The 19,234-nt window shown below is 37.7% G+C and overlaps 1 protein-coding gene and 1 long non-coding RNA gene across 2 annotated transcripts in view; both read left to right on the top strand.

The window, feature by feature from the left end:
- The window catches only part of LOC145996947 (uncharacterized), a 151,219-nt gene that overhangs the window by 62,736 nt on the left and 69,249 nt on the right, over window positions 1-19,234 (top strand). Inside the window, exon 2 of the mRNA XM_083133533.1 lies at window positions 14,034-15,022. Within this exon, the coding sequence (XP_082989659.1) occupies window positions 14,034-15,022 (989 nt within the window). The remainder of the gene's footprint in view (window positions 1-14,033; window positions 15,023-19,234) is intronic.
- On the top strand, window positions 7,425-12,648 carry LOC145996946 (uncharacterized). The gene is made up of 3 exons (XR_014442839.1): window positions 7,425-7,501; window positions 8,899-8,969; window positions 12,525-12,648. It is a non-coding gene; the product is annotated as an uncharacterized LOC145996946 (long non-coding RNA).

Here is a 19,234-nt window from a genome sequence, read left to right as displayed (position 1 = left end):
AATCAATAACAAGTCAAGGAATTTTGTCTCCCCCCCAAAAAATCCCATGATGCATGATGTACAGTTTGTTGCGTTCCCTGCTATATGTAGGATATCGTAGAAATAGATGAGTGCGGTCTTGATGTGTAGCCCCACACATACAGTGCTGTTTAGGAGTGACATGGATGAGAATGCCAAATGTGCATTCGTACGGACGTGGCCTGTGCGCAATTGTAATGTGACAATTATAACTGATCATGGTAGATTATATTTGAAGCACCATGGTTTGTGCAGTGTATGATCGGCAAACCATTTTTATTTAAACCCTGTCTTTTGAAGTTGGTCAGTGAACCATTGGCTCCACAATCGTCCATGGATTTCTTTATTTTTCAACGCGCTGTTCGGAAAATTAGATAATGATTCTCTTTTCTATGGTAACCGCGGGGCACACTTTGAGAAACATAGTTTTAAGAACTTGGTAAAAAGAAAATAACCCCATTCCATTTGTTTTCTTCTTATGTACTTATATAATTGACAGAATTTCTTCCCTTCCAGACGGTTAAATTGTTCGCTTCATGTCTCTCATTAAACTTTGATCGATTTTACATGCTTCTGAGAAATTAGGAAGAACAATTTACCTGTTAATAATAGAGAATGTACGTATTAAAAAAAATGATGTCATTAAACATAATCACTGTTTACCTGCCAAGTTTAAAAGGGAATCGACACATATATTTTTTCTTTAATGAAACTCAAGATGGTGTGTACATAAAGGTGTGCCAATAAGACTCTCCTCGTGTTCGAAAACCTTGCGTCTACATTTGTTTACGAGGTAGATCGGAGCTATTTTTCTACGGAATAGCAAAACACATGAATTCTGGATTGATTTTCAATTACAGTAACCCCAGACTTACGTAAATTCGCAGTAACGTAATAAATCTCGAAAATTACAACCACTAGCGTGTATGAACATGTTTGCGGCTTTTGCGTCTCAGATATCCATTACAGTATGCAACGCCAAACTGAATTTGAATTTTAAAATTTTGGGTGCGTCAGCACTTAGGCTATTTTGCACCCGTCACATTATACGGGGTCTAGCCCCTTACCATAACTAAAATAGCATAATTGTAACTAAAATCTTAAAATATTCTGACTTTCGTTAAAAGCTGAGGCTGTAAAGAGGCACTCAGCACACACAAGGCCAAAAAACAGGACAACACACACAAAAGTATACTGGCCACAGTGCCAGTCGCCAGAGCCTCGTTCGTCTGCAAAATGCAGTCCAGTGTGAACTACGTGGAAGTAAGGTTCACATGTGGGTGTACTGCCTGGAAGATCACCCCTTACACCCCGCAACGACGGATGTCAGTTTATTTTTATATTCTTTTATATATTTTTCATATTTTTATAGTTTATATCCCAGTAAATACTATTGCATGATGTTTCATTTATAAAATAATACTCTGTAAATAGTATACATACATACATAGGCGGAGTTCTGGAGGGGCCAAAAAGACTAAAAAATAACACATGATTAAGTTCAGTTACTACATTTTTGTTATGAAGCCATACCGCAAATCTTGACTTTGGCATGATGGCATGTGCGGTAATTGAGCCGCAATAGCGGGTCTTGAACAATTTGATTGATGTGTACAGTTTGAAGAAAGGAAAACGTAAAATGACTTTGTGTTGAGTCAACAGTTAGTGCTGAGGCATCAAAAGAATTTTTCAATTTAATTTTTCTAAAATTTCTGAAGATTACTATTGTACCGTAACTTTTTTAAAGTAATACAAATATTGTATCAATAAAAATTTAATGAAATGCAAAATGCAATAATCGTACTGTTTTGCTTCTTTTAAAACTGACAAACAATATACTAATTAATATTTGTTTACTTAAGCGAGGAAATTTAACACTTTCAAATCATATTTTTTTTGCTGTTTTTTGGTGATTTTTGTCCGGGGACCCAAGGTAAGCTCTCCAGATTTGGTTTCCCGGCAGTAGCGACGATTAGGAGACAAGTTGCCCCCCACCTTTTGTCCCTTTTACCCCGCACTATGGTCTCTTAATGATAAAACCTTGTCTACCAAGAGAAAGTAAACTGTCATTGACCCCCAACCCACAGTTTCTACTAATGGATTAAAAATTGTAGATACTCGAGTTTGGACTGCAATTCAAAATTAACCAGTAGACCTACAAAAACACAAGCTACATAAAAATTTAGCTTATTTAATTCTGCGTTAATCTATGGTAAACGATGTTTTCAAGTAGGTCTTCTATTTTTATCGTCGTGAGAACAAAAAAAGGGCCGCTATTTTGGAGTTTTGCAAACGATTGCTCTTTTTTGAAATTCTATAAATCAAACCCCATTTCATTGTCGCTTTCGGTCCAAGACCTGAGAGTCGTTGTGGACGAAAGCCTCACTTGGAGTGACCATGTGAAGGCCATATGCAAAAAATCCTACGCAGCATTACACTCGCTGTACCGCCTTAAAAACATTTTACCACAATAGGTAAAGAAAACACTCGTGGAGTCGTTAGTTCTGTCTCAAATAGACTACTGTGAGTTGACATATATTGACCTCAACGGTGAACTAGCAAGACGTCTACAGCGAATACAAAATACATGTGCGCGCTACATTTATAATATCAAATATTTTGACCACCTGACCCCGGCTTTCAAGGACCTAGGCTGGTTCGTTCGACCTTTCCACTCGCCGCCGCTTCCACGCTCTTACAGCGCTCTTCAAAATAGTAAACTCACGAGAGCCCTCCTACCTACTTTCTCGATTTCAACCCCTAAGTGCAGCACACACCTTTCCCTCCCACAAGACAACGTTTTATGGAAATTTCTTAACGGTCACTGCAACCAGAGCGTGGAACGACCTCCCCAATGACATAACAAACTCTTCTTCTCTCGGCCAATTCAAATCAAAAGTAAGAACATCTTCTGGAGTCAACTTACCAGTACTGAAAACGGGGAAATAAAATTAAACCTTCGGGTAAATTTGTAGGACCAACACCACCGACTTTTTCTGTAATTTGAGTATGTTTTTATGTGGTGATTATGATTTACGTGTATTTTTTTAACTTTTCTTAGTGTCCAAGTATTTCTCTGTTTTATTTTTTATGTTTTTTTGTGTGTTTTTCATCTTTTGGTATCTTAATGTTCTTAGTTTTTTCATTTTTTGGTATCTTAATGTCTTGAGTTTTTATATATTTCACGATGGTTAAGTGGAAGAAAAGGCTTGTGCCTTAACTTCGCCATCCAAAACAAGGAATAAATAAATGTATAAAATAAAAACGGCTTGTCCGATAGTGATTAAATTTGGTATGGTGCAGGCAGAAAGGTTTTAAACGTAAATCTTAATTTTCACATTTTTAGAATTTGTCAAAAAACCGTTATCATCAATTTTGCGAAACAAGTTTTTCTTAATATTGGGTGGTTCTACAAATACAATATTGGTCTTGTTTGGAAGGTCTTTGAATATGTTTTTAAAATCCTTTATCGTTATCAATTCACATTGAGAAACCGATTCTATACAGATTTTTATTCAGCGGAGTACAGATGAGTGCGGAACGTTGCAACACGGCTCACGTCGATATCCGTTAAACCATGGAAACTGCAGGCTGTTTAAAACAGTTCCCCGAAACCAACAATCTGCCTAGGAAGACACACACACCACTACATCCTGTCCCAGGTAACTATGGAGCAGATGAAGGAAAACAAGTCATCTGCATAAGTAGTGGCTCGAGAAGGCTCAATCAATGAACGAGTGAGAGGGGAAGGGATCGCATGGATGGGGAAACGCGGCTGCGGCTACCAGCATTTTGCTTTGCTCCGCCCACTCACTTTCTTCCCATCTCTACCGTTATGCGTGGCGCTGCTCCACAGAGTTGTGAGACAGAGTGTACACAGAACCCAAAACGTGTCAATGGACACATATTATGTTGACCCCAATAACACATTAACGGGCATATACTGGAAATGATGCACTTTTTGGTATGTCAAAGTAAGAGCACAGGGGCAGGCTGATTTAAAAGATAACGAATTTACACATTGAGCTGTGTCAATTCATGCATTAAAAGCGTAATTTTGTTATTTCTTTGTAATGATCTTGTCTGACCTTCCCATTTGATGCATTTTTAGTGCATCACATGACACGGTCGTGCCAGAGTGAACCATATGATATTATTAATAGTCATAAGAATATATTTATCTCAATACAAATTGAGAATGAGCAACATGAGACTATATATTGGTATATGCGTGATACCTCCCAGGGCACGGGAAAACATTAAGATTTGCAGTAAATAGACACAAAAACACAGAACTTACGTTTTAACATATGAATTCAGAATCTATTTATCTTGATTATGCAATTTAAAAAGAACCAAAGTTGTACATCATAACGAAACTCACAAAAAGAAATCACAGTAACAGCACAATCTCTCTCTCATGCACTTCCATTAATCTCGTAACTTCCAGCACAAGATTCAAATCTATCGTCGGGATGGTGTACTTCAGCAGTCTGTTCATACGTCCGGGAAGGACATGTCACACACGGAGCACCAGCTGATAAAAGTGCCACTTCTGTGAGTATTTTGACACACCAAAAGGTGCATCATTTGCAGTTTCTGCACGTTAATGTGTTATTAGTACACCTCGGATTTTTAGGTTCTAAAACTTATGCTTTTAGATTCCTAAAACAGGCTCTGAAAAACCTAAAATAAGTTCTAAAAATCGTAAAATAGGTCCTAAAAATCTTGTTAGGCTCGAAAAATCCTGAAGTAGGTTAAAAAAACTTAAAATAGTTAAACATTCCAGAAAAATACTGATTAGGTATAGCCACGGGCAATGGAAAATGGGACCCCTATATCCTGAAATACGCATGATCTTGCATAACGTTATGTGTGTTGCCTAACCCTACGGCGATGATCTTTTGCAAACCAAAATACTTAAAAATCTGTTCCAGAAATTAAATTTCAGAAGGGAAATACACGATTACAAAACAAGGGGAAAATAAAAACTTGAGCTTCCAAACCACACACTAGTGCTTTTCGAATCATCATTCACATATTCCGCTGCAAGAGCGTGGAATAAACTTCCTTCTTCCATGAAGTCCCTCTCTAATCGCAATAACTTCAAAAACAGACTAAAAAATCTATTGTTAAATGAACAATATTTGTGTTCCAGCACTCACGAATAATATATCTCATTTCTGCACCCACTTTCCAAAAACAAGTATTTTTATTTTCATTTTGCTTGTTTACTTTTCCCCTTACATGTTGCCAACCCTTGACGATATTTTGTCCTTTCTCGTATATTGAGAACATTTATATGTTTTACACATAATATTAATTTGTATTAACTATATCACACCAAGCACAATTGTGTCAATTAATTTGTGTATTCTTTGTGTATTTGTTTTCAATCTTTTTTTTAGTGTATAGGCGAGCCTTTGTTTCAATTTTGTATTTGTTCTTTTTGTGTCTTTCTTTCTTTGTTATTGTACAAACATTTAGTAGGTAGAATGTATTTAGTATGTATATGTATCCAACGGGGTTAGGTGGTAGAACAGCCGCAGGCTGAACTTCGCCCTTTAATAAAGGAAAATTGAAATTGAAATTGAACTTACCATTTGAAATTTGCAATTAAAATCCACTCTTCGCCGTATAGTTAGGCAACAATCTTTTTTCATGTTATCCACAGTCAAACTCTATAATTTTGTCTGTGAGGATCATCTTATATAAAAAAGTAAAAAAAAAAAGTAAAGTGTTCCCCTGTGCATAGCACCACGCCATGAAGGCGTATAGGGGGTGTGGGGGTAACGACCCACACTTTCTTGATCCGGTCGTGAGTGGGGGTGATGTGATCAGCATCACGCCCCTGACCGCCTTTACCCCCCAGCGTTTCCCCCAGGTACCCATGTTATTCGACGCGCTGAAAATAATCTTTCAACAAAAACACAGTCAGTGGTGCAAACTTCAATGGTGAAATGTTAGTTTGAAAGGTGTTTGGACTGTATAGGGCAGGGGTGGGAGGGACAAAATTTCATAGTTTACCTACCAATTCTACACATCTTCACACAAAAATGGGGGGATTGTTTCGTTTGATTGACTTCTTATTGATTTTTAGTTATGGTTATTAGATGTTCAGCATCTACTTCATGATTTAACAACTTCCACAAGAATACAAATTCCTGTAGCAAACATGAAAGTGAGCAGTACTTTTTCATTATTTAGTCTTTTAATTTCAACTACAATGAAAGGTTTCGAATGTCATGCGCCTTTCGATTGTTGGCATCTCGGCCAGTGGTAAATAATGCCTGGTGTTTTCTTTCAGTTTTGGTGTTGGATGATTTCAGGCACGCTTGTATGTGTTCCTGTGCTACGACTGACTGGATAATTGTAAAATACTGTTAGTTTTCGTTGTCTACAGCTTACATATTTCGAAAATTTATTTTTTAAAACTGAAATCAAATTATCCACATTCAAACAAAAATCAATAACTGTGTGGTTATCCATACTATATTCGTGTGTGTATTGGGGGGGGGGGGGCTATGATGAACAATTCTTTTGGGGGGATTTTGATGAACGACCTTGGTGGGATGCGTCCACGTCCTTGAGGAGGGGGATGGGCACCTCTGGTACAGGTAACATTTTGGTACCAGACATTTTGCTTGGTTTAGAGCTTTGAAAAATCACCATGGACTTGGAGGAAGGGAAATCAACAGAGAATACTTTTCAAACACGTTCGTCATAGAATTTCTTAGTGACCGAACAAAGCAGAGGCCTCTGTGATATAAAAATCCCGTAAAACGTCTAAAAATATATACAATTCTAAAAAAAAGGCCTGATTTGGGCGCATAAACCTAAAATAGGTTCTAACAAACAAAATAGTTTTTATAAGGCACTATAAAACTTCATCAGCTGTGGCGTTTTTTTTAACGAAATGCTGACATAACTTATTATTTCTTACATACCTGTAAAGGATAAAATAGGTTAAAACCTAACATCCGAGGTCTAGTGATTAAGAGTCAACATATATATATGGATCAATTGACAGGTTTTGGGTTCTGTATGTATGTACACTGTAAAAAATTGCCGTTACTTTACTTAGATTACTCCGTAAAAGTTACAGGTTGTTTACCGTAGATTCATTCTACAGAATTTTCCCCGTAAATAAGAGAGCGTTCAAGACAGTGAATCCAACTTCTCTTTCACAAATACTGTATGCAATAAGAAATAAATGTATAAACACATTACTTAAATGTTATAAAACATTTATCTGTGCCGTGAATAGTTATGATTGATCATAAAACGTATAAAGGGGTTAATAAATACGCTCTTAAAAGTTGCTACTCAAACTACAGTGGGTTGGTGCTACTGCTTTGAAAGAAACAAATGCAACGCAAATGTACGCCAAGAAGACGCCAGCCAAGGCAAGGCATGGCGGCCATACTGTTTTAGAAGACAACAACGGCATGTGTGTTCTGTGTTAGACTGTGAAATTATAAAAGTAAGTATTGAAGCCAAGGAGTGTAGTGTATAGAAGTGAGTGTATTCAAAACCTTTGCAATTCGAACGTAAGATATACATATATTTTACAAGGAGGGAAGTGAAAAGTGCATGTGTAACTGAAAGTAATTCCTAATGCAGGAATACGAATCGTGAAATACAACGTCCCAACACCAGTTTAAATATTATATCCATACAATAGAGTATATTTATTTTAGGCCATAATTTTAATATTTTTCGTGTTCATGATACGGGGCTGCTTGCTCTTGTAAGCAATGTTTTTTTTATTTGTCCGGAAGTGTCAGTATTTTATTGCAAAAGCAGTGTTGTAACGAGTTTTGCAACCTGTTCACATTCAAAATTTGCATTACAAAATATAAACGGTAGTGACTATTTTCACCAGGTGGGGAAACTAGCTTTTGAGCTATTTTCAACAGATTTTAAGCTGCATGTCAGAGTGTCTACCAAAATAACAAACCCAAAATTCTTGACCTTTTTTTTTCCTTTTTCTTAGCATGTATTTAATCACCCCCTATTTAGGTATGGTTGGAAATTAAGAAAAATATATATTTTTATTCAATGAAAAGCTTCTACCACAAGGCTGGTTAAGATGAATATTGAAGCTGTACGTATTTTAACAAGAGATTTAGACTTGCTTTAATTATTAATGTTTCAGACTTCATCCTATATGGGGAATGGCCACATTACTTTAAAATATTTTTACAAACCTTTACGCATGTAATACAATGTAATACTTAACAAACAAATCGAAAAAATTAACTACAACTCAAGGCAATTTTATACTTCCAATTTTATCATAAACACCAGTAGAGGTATATAACAATGTAAATTCACTGTAGTGTAAGAAATAGCAAACATTTTTGACCACATGCATGATTTCTTGACTGGTAGACATTATGCATGTGCATCATCTACAATCTGGCCTGGCCTGCTAAATGGATGTGTGTATTATTTAATTAATGTGTATGAAGCTGGTAATTATTTTGCTGTTGCAAATACACATATGCTGTTCCTCAGCACCTGGTGAAAATAGTTGCAGCCAAATATAAATGACAGGAAATATAAATGTTGTTCACATTGTTGTTTTAATACTGAATGAACCATATATTATTGGTAGCCAGAGGAATATTAATACGAGATTCATATTTTATCCTGCAAGAAAAATGTACATGTTAAGTGTAAAATTAGTGTTTTCATCCATGCTAGTACAAGATTCCGGTACTGTTTATTATTGGTAGCAGATGGATGTCAAGTCTTCCTCATATATGCCTACTCTAACTTTTCAATTTTATGATGAACCAAATGCAATTTATTGGCACTTGTAGCACTTCATTATGTTAGCTCACATTAAATAACATTTTTAAATCTTTATTTCAGTGAATATCAAAAGCGGTCAGACCAAGAGGAAAGTACATAGTTAGACACCCAGTTGCAGATGTTGCTCAAATGTAAGTATAAATATTCTATCTAGTCAATACAGTAACAATCATGTGAATTTTAAAGAAGTTAGCTGTCCATTTCATTTTAATCTTTTTTCTGGTTACCACATAAGGGAGTTTGGTAGCCTTTTTCGGAGTGACTATTTTCACCAGGTGGTGAGGCTAGCTTTTGAGCTACTTTCACCAGATTTTAAACTGCATGTGCATGTTCTGCAACCTGACCTGGCCTGCTGCACGGATGTGTGTATTCTTTAGTTGTTGGTGTGCATTTATTTTCGTGCAGGAGACAAGTACTTCTTTTCTGCACATCATGGAGTTGAAAATGCACCGCAAGGTTTTCTGATGTAGACTGGTACTGCTAATATGTCACATACGTACGAAGGGGTATTACCTTTCTAAATGCTTTCATTGTCAGGTTAGGCAGGTCAAGTTTAGGGTTTTTAGCATTAAAATTGCTTCGGTTCGGTAAATACTTTCCAACACCTGATCATGTAATTTCTGGTCTTCAGCAATTTCTGCTTTTGTCACTACCTGGTGACTAGTAGTCACACCCATTTTTAATTTAATATAACTTCTTAGCAGAACGTTCAACAATACTGCCAATGTATATAATAAAATAAGATAAAATACAATGTTATGATTCAGGTAATTATTTTGCTATAAAAAATAGCCCTAGGTGCTGTTTTCAGCACCTGGTGAAATACATGCTTGTCTCACCATTCGGTGAAAATAGCCCTACATGCTATTCTCACCACCTGGTGAAAATAGTTGCAGCCATAATTTTTTGTCATCATATTCCAATTCAAATGAGTGGAATGGTCATCCATCCATCTGTAGTCGAGTGCATGGAAACTTGTACAATTTTCTATACCATAATGACATAGAATAGGAACGGGATATTAGAAAACAGTTGATGCACATTTAGTATGTTTTGTATATGTAGGATACTTGAAATTAAATCTTTGGAAGTTAACCTAATATTTGTGACAATGTTTTGCCTGAGCTAGATAATTGCTTACATAATTGAAATAATTTCACTTAATTGTCGTATGTTGGGTCTCCCCGATGGTGTAGTGCTCTGTCACTTGTAATGGAGGGGTCCTGGGCTCAGTCCATGGTGGAGCCACATTACACAGTGGTTGGAATACCATTTGTAACTGTGGGTCCAGTTCCAATTGGTCTATCTGAGCGTATGTTGTATGAAATGTATGTTTAAGATTTGCCCTTCCATTTTGATCATCGCCTCTTTCCCCTTTGTGTCCTCTTAACTCCATTCTCTTGGGGAGAAGGGGATAGGTTTAACTAATGTGCATTACAGGCTTTAAAAATAATAAAGGTATCAATTGTAAAATTTATTGTTTCTGAATTCCATGTTAATCTGCAACTCCTGTTTTGCAATTGCTTATGCAAGTGAACAATAAGTTATGTGCATTGGTGCATGTGGGCTACTTTATTTTGGAGGGATATGTGCTTATTTTTTTCTTGTCCCCTTCCTTGTACTCCACAACTTCATCACAGTTTTACCTGAAAATTTTTGATATATAAGAAAAGCCATGCATTACTATGAAAAAATCTAAAGTACTACAGTAGCAGTGTAATGGGGTGACCTTTTTAAAATGCATTAAAAAATATATACTCTCTCCACATACCATACCTTGGAAGTGCATGTGGGACATCTCATGCAAAGTGGTCCTACTCCATGTAAATAATGAAATGAATTAATCCGAAAAATATTAGTGTTTTCAATTGCATTAAAATTTAAATGTCTGTGAATGCATACAATATCCATGTTTCACAAACAAAAATTATTAGCATCTGTGTAGCCTATTTGCTTCACAAACAAATGAAGTCACATTTTGCTACATTATTGAAGCATCACACATCCCACATTTTTTATAATGCTTTTCATGCATTCAGGCTATGTCACCATACTCAAGTTTTTTTCATTTGTTAAGACACACCACAAAGTAATTCTTAATTTTATGAAATCAGTTCATTATGAAAATTTTAATCCAATTGCATCTCTAAAATCTTACTTTTTGTGTGAAATGTCTCACACGTAATGCTGGAATGCACCATGTATGCAGGCTGTGCCTGGATTTGGCTTTTGTAATAGGTATGGGGATTTCAGGCCTCATGTGTGTGTTGTTATTTCTTGCATATCTGAAAGACTTTTTTTGAGAGTGGCAAGAAAAACATATCTGCTTCTCAAAAACCACTGCTTCAGTTTGAAGTTCTTGTCTTCTTGCGATGACCATGTATCAGCCTTACATGTATGATTGTAATAATTAACACTGTGACTGAATTGAAATTATAGTGGTGATTTAGGATAGTATTCATTTTTCAGGTTGGTCGTGCTGTCCTCTTGCCTTTCTTCCCTCACCCCTTTCCATATGTCCATTGACCTCTTTATTGGTTTTAATGAATTAATTAATTTTAAGTACTTTATTTTAGCAAAATATCTCTGTTTCCTTTATTGAAGGGCTTGCCCTCTTATTTGTGACAAGTGGAAATAGCCATTGTTCTGACATTTGTATAGTTATGTTATGATTTCATTGAAGCAGGAATACGTAAACTTTTCAAATGAACTCTTATGTGTAAAAATTATACATGTATGTAATTTATGAGAAGACAAAAATATATTATAATTGATTTTGTACAGACAATTTCGGTAGGGAGATGCCGAAGATGTAATTCTTACCTTCTCAGCAATTGATCTACAAAGTGGCATAATGTACAGTGGGATCCATGAGTATTACCGTGCAAATTGTCCATGACTATTTTCATTAATTTTTCTCTTACATTCTATGTGTTTTTAAGCAATGGATTTGTATGTATGCTGGTGTAGAACAGCTTGTTTTTGAGTTTTCTTTTAATTCTTGAAGCTCTTATTGGGTCAAGTAAAGTGCACAAATATGGTGAAGGACAATTTGCACTGTAATACTCATGGATCCCACTGTACAAGTGGTTTAGGCTAAAGAATATATCCCACAGAGAATGTACACCCCTCCCCCCACTCTTTCCTGCACACTAGAATTTTGTTACCTCTTAATTAGGTTCCTGTGCAAGGCTCATGGATACTTCTGACAGAAATGCATGCAATTACAATGTTCTTTCAAATTCAAATTCTTTACTTGCCTGGGAGATGAGAGATAATGTCTTGCAACCCAGAATTGTCTGCGACTACATTTGTAACACTATAAAAAAATATTAGTACTGCACATCCACTATTAAATGTTACGGTATGGTTATTTTTTATTTTGCTGCCTCCTCTCAAATCTATGTTCAAATGTAAAGTAATTATTTCACTTTGCAAGGGTAATGCACTGAGTTTCCATATTTCAAATTTTTTTCCCCCTCACTCTCTAGATTTGTGTCTGCATTTTCCAGTTTCTTCAGGTTTAAAAAAAATGAAAGCAATTTGCATGTAATGTTTACATTTTGTTGTTTGCTTTGTCCTCATAAGCTAAATTTAGGGAATGTAGGAATTTACTGCACTTTTTGAAAAAAAATATACTTCTTGTGTGCATCTTTGTTAATTTTATGATTTTTTTATAATTTCAGGTGGTAACTGAGGCAAAGAACCCATCACTCAGCAAAGAACAACTTTCCAGGCTAATATGAAGGATGCATATAACAATGAAATTTGTCAATATCTTTTGAAATAAAGATTGCTTATTCTACATGATCCATTATTTTTAATTAAAATCTATCCCAACGATAAATAACACCATTTAGATATCCAGCAAACCTAGTGAAGTGAGAACAGTTAACCATTAAGCCATACAATAGCCTACTTTTTACCATTTTCTAATTTGGCTTAATGATTACCTGCTCTAACTTCAGGAGGTCCAGTTTGCTGTGTTTTTAATTGCTGATTACACTTGATTAATAACATAAATTTGCTACATTAACACTGGAAATCAATCTAAACCAGCAATATTAAGGAATAACTGTATGTTTGATGGTGTATTTGTGTGTCTATTTCTTTTTCTTTCCATATTTCCAGTCCTATTTTTCACTGCTATGTAAACACCGGTAAGCATGAAACTGACACTCCTATGTTTGAATCAATAATAACAATAATGAAACTTATACCCTGTAGTAGCAGCTATGTGCTTGGTGGAAGCATGATATATCACGCTATTCTTTTTAAAACACTAGATGAACACTAAAGTAGTGGTATGTTATTCCAGTATAAATTATTTCATTTCTTTGCTTGTGTTTTAAAACTGAACGTTATGCATTATGCTTTCAGGAAGCATGTATCTGCTGCTTTGATGTGTGAGTAGTCTCAGTGCTGAAAAATTTATCTAGTGTTCACTTTTTGTTAATAGTTCAACTGTATGGTTAATCTGTGTAGATTTAAGGGAGTGTTCTGAAGTGAGAATGATTCAAACAGGCTCTGATTTACACTTCCTACTAGAAAAGTAAAATCCCCACTGCCCACAGGTTTCAATATTTCCTACCATGGATACTAGTGAATGTACATTGCAGGTTTACAAGTAAGTATTATATATTGTGATTTTTTATATTTTTTTGCAAACTACTGTATTATACAAAAGCTTAGCTAATGTATTTCAATGGCTTAAATTTATAATGTCAAAGTGATTTTAGTCACCATGAACATGTAACCTTTATAAATGCAACACATTGCGGAAAATAACTCAGAATATAGTTTTAAGCCATTAAAAGTATGTTGCTGTTAATATTGTTACAATGAAAAAGAAGAAAAGCAAAATACTGACTGTTCCTATCACAGGAAATTTTCTGTAAAATTACGGTGAAATTATAGCATCCTTCACTGTTGCTATCACGGGAAATTTTCTGTATAATTACGGTGAAATGACAGTATCACTTGCAGTACTTGAACCGTAACGGAACGATGAAATTTCTGTAATAATACGGTGCAATTTTGTTCATAATTACGGTGAAACCACTGTAATTTTACGGCGACGCCACTGGCGCCCGAGCTGCCGGTGGGGTCACCGTAAAATTACGGCTTTTTTTTTTACAGTGTAGTCAAGCTCAAGTGTGACGCAAATATCTTTATTCTTCTTCTTTCTCTTTCAGGGGGAAGGCAGAATGGGCTGCGGGACGAGCCGCAAACCAAGGATGGGTAGCAAGCGGGTCGTGACGTCATCCTCCAATACGCCCAACGGCGGACCGGTGGAGGCATGGATAACGAAGACGCTCCACGGCAGATCGTGGGAGTCGGTGGTCTCGGCCAACGACAACCACAAACTCGTTCGCGTGGACTCCGACTCTCAGACGGAGCCAGTGCCAGAAGACGAGGAGTTCGACTGGGACCTCTCTGACAAGATGGACATGGAGACGCAGACGACGGCGCACAACAGGGTGCAGCACAAATGCACGGACGCGTTCGCGCAGACTGACCAGCGGATCGTGTTCCTGGCCGGGCGAGAGCAGCACCAACACCGCTCGAGCGGGTGGGCGGAAACCAAGGACGCGGTGTGCCAGACGGAGAAGTCCACCAGGACAAAGAGCGTACAGACGGACTTCCGTCCAAGCTTGCAGGAGGACTTCCGTCCGACCCCACCAGCCAGCCCGGCCAAGCGTCGCTCGGCGCGTCCGGTCCAGCAGCGCTCCGTCGAGTCCACGACGGAGGACGACAACAACAACGACGTCATCTGCGGCGACGGGTCGGAAACCGGTTCGGTGTACCGCGACGCACAGAGTTCCGTCGCTAGGGGACACTTCTCGCAGAGGCTCGCGCAGAAGGACCTGGACAGCCCCGAGGACGGTTCTCCCGTGGGGTCCTGCGTCACCCTGCCGGTGACCAAAGTGGACACGGCGGTGCAGACGGAGAACGACATCATCACGGACGAGGCGCCGGAGTTCGCCGCCAAACCGCCTCCGTGCCGGAAACTGGAGCTGCTTCCGGACCTCTACGTCTTCGACGAAATCGACGCCCACGTTCTCCTGGCCCCAGAATCGGAGACGAGAAATCTCGAACGCCTCGTTCGATATCTCGTGAAACCGGCCTCGAACGACATCGAAAAGACTCGTGCCTTCTTTAGATGGATTGCCAACAATATCACGTAAGTGTCCAGTTCTATCGAAAATGCCTTTGCTCCATGGCCTTAACGACAGTTTATGCATTTTTTTGGTAGTCAGTATTATATCAAATATTCCCGTATATAACATCCCCTTTTAGTACGGTTTGACGAAAATAAATGATAGAGAGGCAGATAAGATGGAATGAATGAGAATCAGCAACAGGGAAAAATAGGTATGGAGACACAGGAAGAGAGAAAGATGGAAGAAAATTATACTAAGAAGAAAGAGAGAAAGTTATAAATGGGTGGAGGAAAAAGGAGAAGGGAAGGAAGATATAAACAAGCAGAAGATGAAAAAATGAAAGAAAAGAAAAAGGAAAACAGCAGAATAAAATACCGTTAGAGAAAGGTACAAAGAAAACAGATAAGGAGAGAGAGAGAGAGAGAGAGAGAGAGAGATACAGAGAGCGAAGAAATATTTACAGTCATGACTAGCTAAGCAGCTTCCATCTGACAAATATTTCATCTATCATTGAGACCACTCGAAGGAAAATCTATGCCTAGGCAACTGGTGACTGTTGATTTTCAAATTTTTAGATGATCAGAAAAATTGAACGAAACAAGATAAATTTCATCCCTGTTAAGGCAGAATTTTATCCTCCGATTGTGGAAACACTTGCCAAACCATAGACTACATTTTTGGCGTAGCAATGTGGAGCAACACCAGAGAATTATCTACACCCCCAAAAAATTCACAAAGCTCCTATTGGCTCTAAATGTACCTCTACACCTTCAGATGTAATATTCCGGACAAGCTATCTGGAAGAATAAACCCCCACCAGGTCCTGAGGCTCATGAGAAAATAATAACCCTTTGATTCTGAGACGAGAACGAGACATGAGCTTATAAATCGAGACGAAACCAAGAACGAGACACACACGAGACGATATGACACTACCAAGTGATTCAGGTAGAACCAAACTTCCAGGTAAATGTAGCACAAAGTGCCAGAAACCAAGTTTACTCGACCCGCCAACAAACAAATCCAGAAATAGTTACAAAATGTCATGGGTCGCCTCCACTCGACTTTTCTCTAGGTGAATGATTGAATACTGTAGCACTTTCGTTTTCAATGCACGCGATATGAACGCTGCATCACTTATGTATATTTACATCAGCAAATATGTATCGACGTCGGCATATATTCTCCCCTATTATACCCAGCAGAGGCGCAACCACACATTTTTGTCTGGGGGGAGCAAGTACCAGGAAAAACGTACCAATAATAATAATAATTTTAATAATAATAATGTTAATGATAATAATGTTATTATAACATTATTATTATTATTATTCAGTTTCTTTATTTTACTTCGCTTCTTGTGCCACCTTTGTCTAATTTGCGAAGATGGGGATCAGTGATAATATGACGAAATTCATGAATGGACACTCACAAACATCCATGCCCAAGCCGGGATTCGAACCCGGGACCAACGTTATTATTATTATTATTATTATTATTAGTAGTAGTAGTAGTAGTAGTAGTAGTAGTAGTAGTAGTAGTACCAAAGACATTATTGTCCTCTTGAATTACGCAAAAGGAGGCTAGAAGTTGGTGCTAAAGCATTTGTCTTCGAACAAACTATTTTAATTATGTTTTCAACATGTTCAATTTCACATTAATAATGTAAAACGACCACACAAACTATTTTTGAAAGATAGCAATGCTTGATAAATGCATTTCAAATATAATAATTATTTTTTTACATTAACATGTATAACTTTCATGGACGATATATGTTTCACATATATGCAACATGGAGCGACACTAAATTGTGTACGTATTCAAAGTTTCCTTAATACATATTATATACAATATATATTATTTAAATACATTACACAATCAATTCATCAATCTCACAATAAATCAACAGCAAAAATTACGTAAATTGTACACGCTCCCTTTCCTCAAAACAATTGTTCATACATTTAAAACAAAATCATTTAATACAAGTGTTACTTCTCTCTCTGCTAAGTTACAATGCATTACAGTAAACAAACTGCGAGCGAAGCGAGCAAAAACATTTTTTCGATCCAATTTTTTTGCAGACTGAAATCACTATTGATTTAATAGGGCGCAAATAATTTCACGGGACGCCAATGCATTCTCTTTTACAACTTTTGGACCTCCCCGATGGTGTAGTGCTAACGTCGTCGCCTTGTGATCAAGGGGTCCCGGGTTCGATACTCGGTGGAGGCACATGGCACAGTGGTTCGGATCCCACTTTAAACTGTATGTCCAGTCCCGATTAGCCTTTCTGTGCGTAAAGTGGACTTAAAATAACAATTCAATCAATCCATTTTACAACTATTTTCATTTAGATTGCTCGAACATTGCGAGCGAAGCGAGCAAGAAAATTTTATGTAAAATATTTTTATGTACATAAAATATGAAGTTGTGGGCGGTAATTGCCGCCTGCAGGTACACTTAGCCGTCAATGTTTGCCACCCTAGAACTCATTTCCGTCCAAGGTTGGGGGGGGGGGGGAATGCCGCCCTGACCCACCCCCCTGTGGTTACGCCACTGATACCCACTCCAACGATGGTAGCATACAATTCGCAACTTGTTGTCTCGCCACCCCGAAGTACAGTCGACTTTGTATGTAAAAGTATTCTATTGAAGCAAACCTAAATAACAAGTATCGTCCCTTATATGTGACAAATTTATTTAAAGTGAATCCTCAACTGTGGTTTCAGTGAACCAAACAATGAAATGGCCAAGAAGAGTTCTCATTGTTAGCATCATACAATACTTCAAAATAAACCTTATATTAATTTGAACACTTCGAAAAGCTGGTTCCCTACCTGTTTCTTGTTTTTCAAGCCCGCACGATGAAGGAACAAACTTGGAATTCTATTTTTGCCTTTTGCGTCGGAAAGCAGGGAAGGTCACATGAACCCTCGAACCAATCAAGTTGGTCCAGTTGCCATGGCCACCGGAAATTTTTATGATATACTACATTGCCAAACTTAAAGTATCTCCCATTCCTTGCCTCCCCGTGAACTGTAAATGAAGGGTGCATGAAACTATAAACGAGCATTATGATACGCAATCAACCAGAAAACGCCAAAATGCACTATTAACGTTAAAGAATGTTTACTAATTTAAACCCACTTAAAAAATTAGAATATAGCTTGCAATTGATGAGGAAAATGTCAGCACACACATTTCAAGTTTTGCAAATCCTTGAGATTTGATATTTCTATGTACAGACATGGTCCTCCTCCGTAGCAGAGCGGGTTAAGGCGTTCACTCGTCTTGAGATCGTTCGCTGCGGGATGGCGTAGGTTCGAATCCGGCTCTGGTCGGAATTTATTCGGCCTACGTATAGGGCCGGTGGGAACCCACTATCGTGAGGAAATTGGGGAGCTCCGAATGAGTGAGCGGTAACCCGGTCGAGAAGACCTACAACGGCTGGGGGTTCGTCGGGCTGACCACCCGTCACCCCAATACTGGTCTAAGACCTCCACGCTATAACAGGTGACGGAGGAACAGTGTGGGAGGGAGACCAGCTGTCGGTAGGTAAGCCAAGGCCCTCACGGGCTGTAGAGCTATAGGTTATTATGTACAGACATGTGTGTACATTTACGAACTATCAGTGCTGAAATGATAACTATGTAATTAGTCTGGTTTTAAATCCACTTTATTCACAGAAAGGCTAATCGGGACTGGACCTATAGTTTAAAGTGGGATCCGAACCTATATTTGCCTTTACCGGGTATCGATCCCTGGATTGCAAGGCACCGACGTGTCCGCTGCGTCCACGAATCGATGTCAAGTTTGAATAAAATAGAAGTAAATTCCTACAAGTTTATGTACAATTAACTAATTTAAACAATTAACATATATTTTTAAAAATTAGAAAGGTTTTTACGAGTAAATTTGTTGGAATCGGAACATTGACTTAAGAAAAAAGAATTTGCCGGGACACTGTTTCAGAAAAGTTTAGAACCACTGCTCTAAGGTTTAGCATAACTCGTTGGTATTATTTGATTGCACATTCGAAGGATTTTGTGCCCGACCCTGTGGCCGAGTGGTTAGCACATCGAGGTGCGACGCCTAGGGTCCCGGGTTCGAATCCCGGTAAGGCTTGGTTGTTTGTGAATGTCCATTCATCAATTTCATCATTTCATCACTCATCCCAATCTTCGCAAATTAGCCAAGAGGCACAAAAGTGAAGTAAAATAAACTAA

This window comes from Lepisma saccharinum, chromosome 13 (assembly GCF_977018435.1).
Source record: "Lepisma saccharinum chromosome 13, izLepSacc3.1, whole genome shotgun sequence".
In the NCBI taxonomy this organism is placed as follows: Eukaryota; Metazoa; Arthropoda; class Insecta; order Zygentoma; family Lepismatidae; genus Lepisma; species Lepisma saccharinum.
The sequence above is the reverse complement of the archived record's forward strand: the minus strand, read 5'-3'. Positions and strand labels throughout refer to the sequence as shown.